The following is a 14062-nucleotide window of genomic DNA, read 5'->3' as shown; positions in this document are numbered from 1 at the left end:
GCTGGTCCTCACCAGATGTTATGGTAGACACTGGGCATTTATATGATGTCTCAGAAGATCTCTGATGTCACCATAGATGAGAAATGACCTGGACTGTAGCCTTAGCACACTGAGATTGTGTACCTCTAATTGTGTTTTACTGTCCGTATATATCTGGTTTATAAAATTCCCTATACATACGTTGTTGACACTGTGTTAAATGAATATGGGTAGCACCTCACACATTTCATTGACTTTGACAATGAAATGCGTGATAACTTGTTTCCATCTTTCGCTTTTTCATTCACAGGAACGGTTACAAATTCCTCTACTGCTCGGCACGTGCCATAGGCATGGCAGACATGACCAGGGGGTATCTGCATTGGGTTAATGAGCACGGCATGGTGTTACCTCAAGGACCGGTCCTCCTGAGTCCCAGTAGTTTATTCTCTGCATTGCACAGGTATGGCTTCAGTCATTGCTGTCACACAACAAGAACAGTGTTTGTCCATGAATTGTACTGCCATGTCTAATATCAGGATTTATTAATGTACTTATTGTGGAAATTGTGCAGGTTTTTAAAAGCAAATTATGGCTAAATCATAAACAATAAGGACACATTAACACTTGCAGTGTTACCAAAATACTAACATGTTAGTGGAATGTATCAAAATCGCACAGCATTGTGGCACTGTGGTTGGCATTGCTGTCTCTCAGCACTGGGGTCATGGTTTCAATCCTAACCTATCTGTATGGAGGCTGTTAGTTCTCCCCATGTTTGCATGGCTTTCTTCGGGGTGCCCCAGTTTTTCCTGCCAAAGTTCAAGAACATACTGGTCGGTTAACTGGCTTCTGACAAAATGGACCCTCGTAGGGCTGGCGGTACCATTAGGAGAACCTAGGCATTAGGGGGTGACTAAAACACTGGAATGAGTGAGCTAATGTCAATCATCCAGTGTGTTTAATGACCCTGTGGGGCACCTCACACAGAGCGCCGGCTGCTGACATGAAGGAGAAGCAGCCAGCAGTTTCTTACATGTGAAGCTGCTACTCCTCCTCCATGTCGGTGTTATGCTGGGTGTGTGGCGCTTGGCTATGATGTCACAACCAAGCGCCACACTTTCAGTCCCAGGAGAGGATGTCACCTCTTAAGGTAAACACCAGGGGGTAAATTTATCAAGCAGGTTTGAAAAAGTGGAGATGTTGCCTATAGCAACCAATCAGATTCTAGCTGTCATTTTGTAGAATGTACTAAATAAATGACAGCTAGAATCTGATTGGTTGCTATAGGCAACACCTCTACCTTTTCAAACCAATAGCTTGATAAATTTGCCCCCAGGTGTGGGCCCGCCGTGTCGGACAGAAGTGGTGCCCCCAGGGTTTCCATCAGCCCTGCTTGTATGTATGCATGCATGTGTGTACTGCACATATGTGTGTGTGGTAGGGAATTAAACCATAAGCTCCATTGAGGCGGGGACTGATATGTATGATTACATATTCTCTGTACAGCACTGGGTACGATGATTGGCACTATATTGATAAAGGATTATAATCATAATAATATTAATAATAGTTGTTTATGCGTTGCTGTAGTTTAAATATCATTGCACCTTGCATATTATAATCCTTTTCATATTTTTCGAGGGTGGAACGTTCTGGGTTTTATATCTTCTGTGTCCTCTTAGAAGAACAGCAAAATGTTTAATGTAGCATCCAATTTAGTGTACCTTCCTCTTAATTTGTACATCCTATTACACAGCCTCTCCCTGCCTGATCAGTTGATTGTTGCTGAACATGAAACAACAAAGCACTTAGCTGCGATCAGTCTCTTACAAGCTAGAATAATGAAGCTAATGTCTAAGTAGTTTTCTATGCCTTTAGGCATATTCGTGCCATTTAAATACGCTAGTCAGTAAGTCTTAGTGGCAAAATCATCAGAAATGAGTGGAAAATATTCTTATAATCTTTGGCGAAGAAGCTCTCCTGTATATAATCTAAAATTCTCCGCAAGTTCTCTGAGAAGAAATATAGCAATGAGTCTCTTCGGAAGAGCAGTCTGACCTTTCTCTAATAGTAATGTAGACAGGTCAAAATCCTGTCTGATTGTCTTTTTTTCTAAGTCTGGCCATCGGGGTTTGTGTGGCTAGACAGCCTCTGTCTGCCCATTATAATGGCCGCCATGTTTTTGGTTCCTCTGACTTCTGTCTCTGTGCTCGTCCTCCGCTCCTGCCCAACTTCCTGCATTACATCACTGCACTCATATACTGATCTCTGACAAGAGTGTAAATACATGAGCTCAGCTCCGTCTGCCCATTATAATGGCCGCCATTTTTTTGGGTCCTTTGACTTCTGTCTCTGTGCTCGTCCGCCCCTCCTGCCCAACTTCCTGCATTACATCACTGCACTCATATACTGATCTCTAACACATGAGCTCAGCTCTGTCTGCCCTTGTGAGAGATGGGAAGAGTAGAGTAGATGATCCTCGGAAAGACATTCTCATAGAGAGAGAAAAAAAAGAAATGTCGCTTTGTCCGTCATTGCAAGTGTCAACAAATGGAAAGCCTTTCATAATGGATATTAAACAACCATTATAGAAGTTACCTAACACTTATTCTATTCGCTAAATGCCATTCAAAGAAAAATTGCCGCTTTCTGAACACTGCCATATTTCTGTGAAAGTTCATCTCACATCCCTAATTACTGACCTACATCAAAAGCTGTCATGGTATTTCCTGTCATGGCAGTATATAGTGCAAGGTAGCCCCGGCTTTATGGCATTCAGCAAACATCTGTCTGTTACACGTAAATGTAAAACATGTTGTCAGCTGGACATTTGTATTTAATTACAGGGAAGTCATAGAGAAGAAGCCAGAAATATTCAAGATTCAGTGTTTGACAGATATTAAAAACCTCTTCCTCCCTAATGTGGAGCCCTTCTATGCTGCCTTTGGAAACCGACCTACTGTAAGTACCTAAACCTAACAATGAGTGTATGAGACCTACGCAGCTTTGTACAATAGGTGCTGTCTTCAGATGTGCCTGACCGCCAGACCACCCCTTTGTGTTGCTCCTATAAATATCTTGTGCAAATTAATAAATCTCATTTATGCGATTTCGGCACTTGCACCGCTCGGCTCTCTGCATTTAATATATATGTGGACGCAGAGCGCTGCTTTCTGCCGCATGACAGCTTTGCCTTATGAGATCAGAAGCTTGAAGGAAAACGCTGCGCATGTAGTAAAAGTTGGAAGAACACTGCACAAGCCAATAAATTAAAGTCACCTGAGGGTGGAAAAACAACTTTTAATACGCCCTCAACTAGACAAACAGTCAGAATTACAGCTTTCTGTAACAATAACGCTGCATTTTGATTGAGTGGTTTTTCTCTCTTTTTATTGTGTTGAATAAAATGAAAACCTGACTTGGAATTTTTATTGCATTTTTAACATATGACTTTTAGTCTTTGATAATGTTCCTGGTACATCTCAGTGGGACTATGCTGAGCAAATAAGGCAGTATATCTTATGTGACGGCACATTAACATTTTATATATCTGTACCGAGTATAAGAGGATGTCATATAGACAGAGCATATCGTTCCCCGTGGTAACTAGATTTGGGCTCTGGCAGGATTAGACGTGCTGGATGAGACAGAGATTAAAACACTTGTATTAATCCCATTAGACTGCTCTGTGAATTTATGACAAATAAAATGAAAGCACTTGCACATACAGAATATTTATAGAATATTTATCGAGTAATACGCGGAACCTTTTTTATTGGACTTTTCCTCGTTCCTTCTTTATATCTGGTTACATAGAGGACTCTGCTTTATGACCTCATAAATCAGCTGGAATTGCTGTGAACTTGCTGGAGTTGATGCTATTACTGCTCAGTAAAACCGTCAGGACCATAAACTAATATGTGGTTTTATGATTTACACAGGATGTTTATTCCTATAAGGAAGTGGGAGTTTCTTTAAACAGAATATTTACAGTCAATCCCAAAGGAGAGCTCATCCAGGAGCATGCGAAGACCAACATCTCCTCGTGAGTATCTGTTTTATTACAAGATGGGAGGATAAATATATTTTTTGTTTTAAAAAACACACTGTCTGCTCCATTTAAAAAACAAAACAGTAGTTTATGCAAAGTTAAGCTGTTGCCGCAACATAGTGGAGGCGGCCATCTTGCTGCCCTTATATGCAACCAATCCGTTCGCTCGGAACCAGTGACATCACCGAGGCTAACTTTGATTGATATTGGATCAGCTTACAAAATGGCTGCCTCCGCCCTTCAGTCAGGTCAACAAAGATATAGAGGAGCCAGTAGTTGCAGTGGTTGTATTGTCAGCCTTTGCTGCTCTGCTTCACTGATGTAAATTAAAACCACCCTCCTGTTTAAATTAGCTAGGGAAATAAAGTTTAGGTTTTTAGCAGTTTTTGTGACGTATACTGTCAAAATATTATTTCTTATATTGACAAACTTATACCTCCCGACATTTAGAAGCACGAAATAGTGACTAAATAAGCCCCACCCCTGATCTGCTCAAACTCCGCCCATATGTGCTCATTAGGGAAAATTCCCACCCGCTTTTGGTTAAGCCCCTCCTCTTTCACAAATCGGGACAGTTTGTAGGCAGGATGTTGATTCCAAAATCAGATCTAGGAAATTATAGACCAGTAATTCTGACATCCATTGTGGGTAAAATATTTGAAGGAACTGTACAGGGTACAATTCAGATATAACACTTGCAATGTCCGCATGGGTTCATGAAGGACCCGGGTCCATGCCAAACCAACCTGATTATTTTGTCTGAGGAGATGAGATGTAAGCTAGATCCAGGCTGTGCAGTGGATGTGATATCTTTGGATTTTTTATAAACCATTTGATACTGTCCCACAAATAGATTGGTAGATGTGATGAGAATACAAGGATAAGGGGAGATGAATATGTCCTCTTAAGTTTCCAAACACTGATTGTTCTATATAGGCACAAAACAGACATCTGGGCATTTGGGACATGCGTTCAGTCATGCTTTTTTATTTAATTGCATAATCCAATTTCATGCAGGTCTTGAGGTATGTGGTGTTCAAACTATGTAAAAACAATATGATCCTTTTTAACATGCTTTAGGGTAGAGAACAGAGGGTTGTCAGACATGGATCGTATTCAGGTTACCCTTGTGAGGATCCACAGACAACAGGGTTGGGTATCTGTCATTTTTAAAAACCAGATGTTATTAATGACCCTTTTGATGGGATAGACAAGTACAGTGTCCATTTTTGTAGACAACGCTAAAGAATGTAGGGATATAAACAGAAAAGAGTATACTATCAACAAAGCTGCACCAACATACATCTCCTCTCTTGTCACAAAATGTCTCCCAACTCGGCAACTCCGTTCTGCACAAGATCTGCGTCTCTCATCCACCCTCATTACATCCTCCCATTCCCGGTTACAGGACTTTTTTCGGGCTGCACCCACTCTATGGAACTCTCTCCCTCGCACAATAAGACTCTCCTCTGTTCTACAAACTTTCAAGCGTTCTCTGAAAACCTACCTATTCAGACAAGCTTATAATATTCCTCAACCACCATCTTAACCTCACTACCTTTAGCCTGTTACACAATTTCACACAAGACAACTACCCCCGGAATAACATTGTTGTGTGACAGGATCATTTAGCTTATGAGTCACCCTACCTTTGCAGTCTGGCTGGGCCAAGATGCAAAATGTATACTTAACCTCATGTGTCAATCTCCCATTGTCCCATAGATTGTAAGCTTGCGAGCAGGGCCTTCTCACCTCTTTGTCTGTTTTACCCAGTTTGTTTATTAGTTTATTACGTTTGTCCCCAATTGTAAAGCGCTACGGAATATGTTGGCGCTATATAAATAAATGATGATGATGATGATGATGATACTATGTCACTGCAAAACTATTTAGGCAATTTAGAAAGTTGGACAGGAAAAGGTTATGTATCTAGGCCGTAGTAACAACAATTTTACTTGAGATAGGATACAGATGAGGAAATCGTAGGTGGTGAATATTTAGGAATACAAGTAGGCAGTAAACTGAATAAATGGCACTCAGTACCAGGCAGCTGCTACTAAAGCTAATAGAAAGAGGGATGGATGCATGTGATGCAAATATAAAGTCCCACCACGACTTGAATATGGGGTAGAGTTTGGGTACAGACATACATAGCAGAAGTTGAGAGGGTATATAGAGCCAGGCAAACTTATTAATCACTGTGATGGAGGGGGGGTTTCATTTTTAAGAATGATTAGGCAAATTGGACTTCATTATATTGGAAAAAAGGTCTCTTATAGGAGATCTAATTACTATGTATCAGTAGATATAGGGTCATACAAAGATCTATCAAATGAGCTGTTCATAGCTAGCACTGTGTCGGTGGCATGGGGGTATCCACTTACAGGCAAAGAAAGACTTTTCTCCTGAACGCTCACCGTGCAGGTAGTCAGACTATAAAACCCTTTACCAAAGGAGGTGATAATAACCAATTCAGTACATGGATTTAAAAATATATCGTATGGCTTTCTTTCTAGAAATGGTATCGGCTACAATTATTATTGGGTTCATTGAACCAGGAAATTCATCTGGTGGCAATTTATGAGGTCAGGAAGGAATTTTTTTTTCCACTTACAGGATAAATTGGCATCTGCCTCAGTGTGGTTGTGTTGCCTTCTTCTGGATCAACACTAGTAGTCCATATAAGAATAGGCAATACTTTTCTCAGCATTGCTAATTGCAGTGTATAAAGTCCCGGACAGCTGTTTAGAAGTTAATTTGGATTTTGGAGTTTAGAATTTCTCAGAAAGTTGAGTATCTCAGGTACAGCAGGGGGCTCAGTCATAGGCCCTCTACCATTCTGATATCTGGGGAGGGGGAAGTACCAGTAATTTACCTCTATGGGTCAAAAGCTCCTCTGACCTATGGCTGACCAATCACGCTGGTGTGATGACCTGGGACATGGGCAGCACGGTGGCTAAGTGGTTAACACTTCTGCCTCACAGCGTTGGGATCATGAGTTCAATTCCCGGTCATGGCCTTATCTGTGTGGAGTTTGTATGTTCTCCCCGTGTTTGCGTGGGTTTCCTCCGGGTGCTCCGGTTTCCTCCCCCACTCCAAAAACATACTAGTAGGTTAATTGGCTGCTATTAAAATTGACCGTAGTCTCTCTTTCTCTGTGTGTGTGTGTGTGTGTGTGTTAGGGAATTTAGACTGTAAGCTCCAATAGGGCAGGGACTGATGTGAGTTCTCTGTACAGCGCTGCGGAATCAGTGGCGCTATATAAATAAATGGTGATGATGAATAGGAATACGACCACAAACTTGAAATTGTTTCCGTCATGAGAGTCAAATATGGTAGACACGATGCCCGTTACCCACCACGGCTCTGACTCTATCAAACCCACATTTGTACTTTATACGTCTTGTTATAAAACAATCCTCATGGTATATTATCTAAACAAACGTGTATTTCATGTAGAGGAAACAAGTCCACCATCATCACAGAGAACTTTGACTATTTATAGTAGATGAAACCATAATGACCATTTCTGCAATGTTCAAACATCGATTTCTCTAACACAGACAAAAGTTCTGAAATCTGGTCAGGTCAGTTCTCTAATCACCTGTCAGATTCCAAGATGTGGTTCATCAGTCAATTCAGGGCAAAAATAGCCAAAATGCCATTATCACGTGTGTGTGATTAATTAGTTCCCAGCTTCATAAAGTATCTTTCTTCAGTAATTATCTCCCCCTGTGTTATTAAGCTATGTACAAAGCTGCAGATAAGAACGCTTACTGCTTCTGGTAATTATACAGTAGGATAATATATTCATCTGTGAAATATGCAGAATTTTAAATTATAATTAGAACAAACATTTTCTGTGCTAAATGTTAGTAACGTATACTTATTATAAGTTATTAACCCCATACTACATCAACTTTGACTCCAAGTCTTTTTAACAGCTGCCATCAATGCACTTAGGAATATATTAGCAAATTTGTGAGCGATGGAATGAGATATATTTTTGTATCTTTTCATGTTTTTCCTGCCCTTTTGCATTAAAGTGGAACCTTCAGCTTTTGTGTATTGAATCAGCATTCAGCCCCGTTAATTCACTAGCAATAAATTCCATCACTGAGGCAGAATGTGCATATGTGGTGGACCGAACCAAAATTTGGTTTCCAGTGAATTAATAGGCTAAATATTGGTTAAGTCCACAAAACGGCAGCCTCTTCTGTGGGTAGGTGACAGGTCCACTTTAGCCTGAAAAATGACATGGGGCAGCACGGTGGCTAAGTGGTTAGCACTTCTGCCTCGCAGCACTGGGGTCATGTGTTCAATTCCCAACCATGGCCTTATCTTTGTGGAGTTTGTATGTTCTCTGCGTGGGTTTCCTCTGGGTGCTCCGGTTTCCTCCCACACTCCAAAAACATACAAGTAGGTTAATTGGTTGCTATCAAATTCACCCTAGTCTGTCTGTATGTGTGTTAGGGAATTTAGACTGTAAACTTCAATGGGGCAGGGACTGATGTGAATGAGTTCTCTGTACAGCGCTGTGTAATCAGTAGAGCTATATAAATAAATGGTGATGATGATGATGTTACAGAAGAAACAGTGGGCAGCACGGTGCCTTAGTGGTTACCACTTCTGCCTCACAGCACTGGGATCATGAGTTCCATTCCCAACCATGGCCTTATCTGTGTGGAGTTTGTGTGGAGTTTGTATGTTCTCCCTGTGTTTACGTGGGTTTCCTCCGGGTGCTCCGGTTTCTTCCCACACTCCAAAAAGAACATGCTAGTAGGTAACTTGGCTGCTGACAAAATTAACTCTAGTGAGTGTTAGGGAATTTAAACTGTAAGTTCCAACGGGTCAGGGACCAATATGAATAACAAACATTCTCTGTACAACGCTGCAGAATTGGTGGCGCTATATAAATAAATGGTGATGATGGTGAGAAGCATTTTGCTCAAAGGTATGGCGGAATCCATATCCAAACTCCTTCAGCACCTACTTCCCTCGCTCTGTTGATCCAGCCTTCTGCAAAATAACCAGGCCCCACATTCCCTGGAATAAAGGTCATTACTGATCACGTAAACATGACTGGATCAATCATCCCAATTATGCTAATAATTCATGGCCATTCAAAGTCAGATGTTGTAAGTAATTCTATATATATGTGACCTGGTACCTTTCATAGTACAACCCCCTCCCCCTGACTAACTCCTAAACCTGCAGCACGCTCCAGTGATTCTCAGCTGCCTCACATTCCAAGTCTTCTGCATGAATAAATCTGTCTGACAGGACCAGTAATCTATCCAAAGGGTTCCCAGGCAAAGCAACATGTGACCTATTGGATGTACTTTCTGTGCATATGTATGAAATGTAGACTGTGCCTCACACATTGCATCCCGTGCTGTCACCTTATTTTTATTATTCTTTATTTATAGTACATAGCAACAACATACTATGCAGCACATCAGTCACATCAATGTTCAATCACATCAATCCCGCATCAGATACACCATTGCCGGTCCAAGTGGAGCTCACAGGTTTATCCCCTACCACAGGCAAACAAAAGGCACCATCAGTGGAAGCAAATTATCCCTCCAGTATGTTACTGGACTGTGGGTGGAAGCTAGACCAACAGGAGGAAACCCATGTGAACACGGGGAGAACATACAAACTCCACGCACACGGTCAGAATCGAACCCAGGCCCCAGAGCTTGGAGGTATCAGTGCTAACCATCATGCCACCGATGTATAGTATTTATGTAGTAGGAACCTTGTTCTTATAAGACCTATAGACCCACAAATCACGTGAAACATACATGCTGTCCTGTCCATCACGTGTGTCGGATGAACACAGTTCAGGTGGCCATTGTGTAAAATATTTCTGAGTTGTAAGAATTTTATTTATCAGTAATCTGTGTATTGTACTATATGGCTCAGGTAACATCCAATAATCATAGACCTACCAGGGGTCCTGGTAGGACAATCTTGTATAATTTAAACTCCTAATGAACTCAGATGATTGAAATTGGTTATTGGAACTGTTTTGACTTGTTTGGGACCTAAAAGAAAATACGGGGTTAATTGTGTCACCCAAGCAAACTTCAGGCTCCAAAGGTGTCCAGGTTATTTTCTCAGTCCTATATAAAGGTTCTTTAACTCCCAGAAACTTTCTGCTTGGTTGCTATGGGTTACAACACATGTAGCCGTTTTCAGAAAGGTCCTCCATATGTGTAGAGTGATTTCTAGTTCAGTATAACATCCCTGTACACTACTGGGAGTTACTGTAACACATAATACTCCTTTGTATGTGACCTCGGAACACTGAACACTCAACATTCCTCTCTCTCTGACTCTATTATATCCTGTATTCCACTGTTGCGGGAGATACTCTGTATGTGCCTATATATAGCTCTCAGCATTGTGCCGTCAGTAGAAGCACTCTGGAACTCACTGTACACTTCTCTCTTGTTTCAGCTACGTTCGGCTTTGTGAGGTGGTGGATCACGTCTTCCCCTTGTTAAAGAGAAGCCATTCCTCGGATTTTCCCTGCTCCGACACTTACAGCCAGTTCACATACTGGAGAGAACCTTTACTCCCTTTCGAAAACCAAGATATTCATCCGACGGCTTCGTAAAGACAAAATCCATATCCGTATTTATTGTGCCGGCAACATTTCACCACGCTCCACTCTTTCAGCCTCACCAGTCGGGGCATAAAGGAGACTAAACTAATTACCTAGACTTGCTATGATGCTTATGGCATTACTTCAGTTTATACAGCGTTGTGTTCTTCAGAGAGATGTATTGATTGACATGAGTAATTTGCGCTTTCTGCGTCCATGGCCGGAGGCCTACATGGTGCACTGTAATGCAACACTCTGGGGCCCCCTCCTCACCCACGAGGCTTCCCCAGGTCCACTCTCCACCCGAGAAGAGAATCAAGGCTATGAAACCCTACAATGTGAAGGAGGAGGCAATTAAAACCATTTGGCCATTGTTTTCTGTATATTTCTTTAGGTGAAATTCAGGGCTTATTTATTATTTATAGGCTCCATTAGACTAACTTCCTTTCACAGATAACACTCACAGTTTAAAGTGCTCTCTACATTGAATGACGTTTAGATTGCATTGCCAAACTAAATTTGCAATAGTTTAATAAAAGTGCACCATGGCCCTGGATGTTATATATTGCCTGTAACCCCTTCCTTAAATGGGATCTCCAACTCTAGAGACTTTGATTGTCCTTGGATACGTAAGCGGCTATACTCAGTTGTGTTTACATTGGGTATGAACGTAGCTACAGAGCAGATCTGTCGTATTGAAGCAACAAAAATAATATTTACCTGGACAATAGAGTTCCCTGAAGGCAGAGTTCCCTTTTAAAAAAAAAAACTGTGGCAAAACTGCATTCTCAGATTCTGACTTTTGTTTTATACTCTCCTCTGTTCCAGGTAGAGCAGGTACTCGGGTAGTGAATCAATTCTTTGCTCACTAACATCAGACATGTTCCTGAATGAAGTATTTTAAATACCGCCCCACCTTGCACTTGAAAATGAAGAAGACAGGTAGCAACTGAGTGTGCAGTGACACATACAGGCCTCCAGGTGGCGACATTCTGTAAGGGACAGTTTTTATTCTTGGTCGCTCCATGCCGGCGCCATATAAAATGTCATTTTCAAGTCCTGCTTTATAACACATCCTAACATTAAGAGTTTATCCCTAGGCTTTGATTTTGCTGTGCAAAAAAAATGTGCCCCCTTTCACCAGATTGCCGTTTCCCCTACATGCATTACCTATACATGCAGAATACCATGTCCAATAAATGGAATATTGTGTGGACTTTATATTCTTTCTAAGAAAGAAAAACCGTGGGCCGCTTACATAAGTAATGCTGGTTTCTGTTAAAAAAATAATGTTTTTATCCACCTATATACCCATATATTTTTTTATTGTGTAATTGCTGCGAGGATGTATTGAGGTGCCAACAGTGTCGTGTCATTTATTGCCCTGTAACGGAATAGTAACGGAATAGAAAGCATTGGCACTGATCATTGGGCTTATTGTGACGATGATGATATTACTGGAATGTTTGACGTATTAATATGTACTGTGTATATTACTACAACTTAAAAAGTGATCGTGAGTTTATGTCTTCAGGTTCGGCCGAATAATTAGAAGCAAAATATGTTCTTTGGAGCTCTTCAGCTTTTTATATAGATATAGATAGATATTTTTAGAACTCGTAGTAACAGAAATATTGCTTATAGTGCATATTCTATTCAATAATGTAATTTATAGTAGATATGAAACGGACACAGTTTTGCTATAAGATACATTGTACGATCACTAGATTGTAATTACTTAAAGCTTGCAGGTGTCTATGATCAGGCTTAGCCCATGGTAAAAAAAAAACCTACTCATACAAAAGCATAATGGAGCGGATATATTAACAATACATACACACATATGCACAAGCTTGGATGCATTGAATCATAGATTAGTTTTGAGATTTAGGTTAAATGGTAAGAGGTTTTACCAGCATTTCGGTTCATATGACTCTAATCCAAACTTTACACAATACACAGATTTATAATTTGCTGGAGAAAAAAAAAAAAGATAAGAGTTTCTCATTAATAGACATCTATTGCTTAATATACAAAATTAGGGTTCAGATTCAGCTGGGTCTTTGGTAGGATAATAATTCATTAATTGGCTTAATCCTAAAATATGTTTTTGGTTTTTGGTATGTGTATATACATATATTAAAAAATTGCAAGTGTACAAAGGTTTGCATACCTTGAGAGAATATAAGGCGTTTAGAATTACATTTACTTTTGTTAGGCAAATGAATGCAAGCTCTCCTAAAAATAATAATAGTGTACTCTCTGTCTGAGCATTGTCACGCTGTGATCTTCAATCACCTAACACAATAATATCCTAGGAAGTCTGTTTTGCATTGTAAAACTTATTGGAGAACACAGGTGAAAAATACATATGTATAGATTACTATGTGCGTTTTCACATTTCCCTTAAATTAGCATACTAACCCAGCCTAACACACATCATGAAATCTTAGCTTTAATTTAATGGATCAATAGTATTGCACAATCAGTAGAGGATATAGGAATATATCTTTTTGTTTAACGTAATGGGAAATAATCATTAGCAAATATGTAGTAGCTGGTGTGTTAAATACTTTAAATAAAGGCCGAGTCTATTAACAGAGTAGTGTGTGTTTTTATTCAACCGTAGCTGATAACTTGCATTCAGCTGCACAGTCAGTATAGTTACAATGCTAAATACCCCGTGGTAGATATACTGAATCTTCTAAAAAGGTAAAGTGTAATTGTATAATGCACTAGATAAATTATAGCTAGAATCTGATTGGTTTCCATGGGGAGCAACTCCAAAATTCCTTTTTTAGAAGGTTTAATAAATCTACACCCTTGGATTCTGTCAGGGTATTGGAAATTTAATATACATCTATATATATATATATATATATAGATATATATATATAGATATATATATATATAGATTTATATATATATATATATATATATATATATATCTATATCTATATATCTATATATATATATATATATATATATATATATCTATATATATATATATATATGTGTGTATATATATATATATATATATATATATATATATATATATATGTATATATATATATCTATATATGTATATATATATATATATATATATATATATATATATATATATATTATTGCTACTATTTGCCGTTATATGGAAGGCTGCTTATATATTAGCTTCAAACTCCTTTTAAGAGCTAAGCCTAGAACAATTTTCTTACGTATATGCAAAAAGAGTATTATTTATTTTTTCAGATAGTCACTATAGCAACGCTCTGTATGATTTGAGTTTTAATTGCTGTATTTTTGCATTCATCCAAGAAGACCTTAACTTTTGATTATTGAGTATGTTATTTTGACTCTGTTATTCATGCATCAAGTTAGCATTTCTACTGCTTTTGGTGGTACAATTTGATGAC

At 39.4% G+C, this 14062-nt stretch overlaps 1 protein-coding gene across 5 annotated transcripts in view; it reads left to right on the top strand.

The window, feature by feature from the left end:
- Positions 1-13247, top strand: part of LPIN1 (lipin 1) — a 165231-nt gene extending 151984 nt beyond the window's left edge. For all 5 annotated transcript variants that reach the window (XM_075201419.1, XM_075201421.1, XM_075201420.1 and 2 more), the window contains 4 exons: positions 290-442; positions 2829-2943; positions 3924-4027; positions 10502-13247. In XM_075201419.1, coding sequence (XP_075057520.1) covers positions 290-442; positions 2829-2943; positions 3924-4027; positions 10502-10661 — 532 coding nt within the window. In that variant the 3' untranslated portion in view covers positions 10662-13247. The remainder of the gene's footprint in view (positions 1-289; positions 443-2828; positions 2944-3923; positions 4028-10501) is intronic.
- The last annotated feature ends 815 nt before the right edge of the window (positions 13248-14062 follow it).

Source organism: Mixophyes fleayi, chromosome 3, assembly GCF_038048845.1.
Source record: "Mixophyes fleayi isolate aMixFle1 chromosome 3, aMixFle1.hap1, whole genome shotgun sequence".
Taxonomy (NCBI): Eukaryota; Metazoa; Chordata; class Amphibia; order Anura; family Limnodynastidae; genus Mixophyes; species Mixophyes fleayi.
This window is presented reverse-complemented; position numbering and strand designations above follow the sequence as displayed.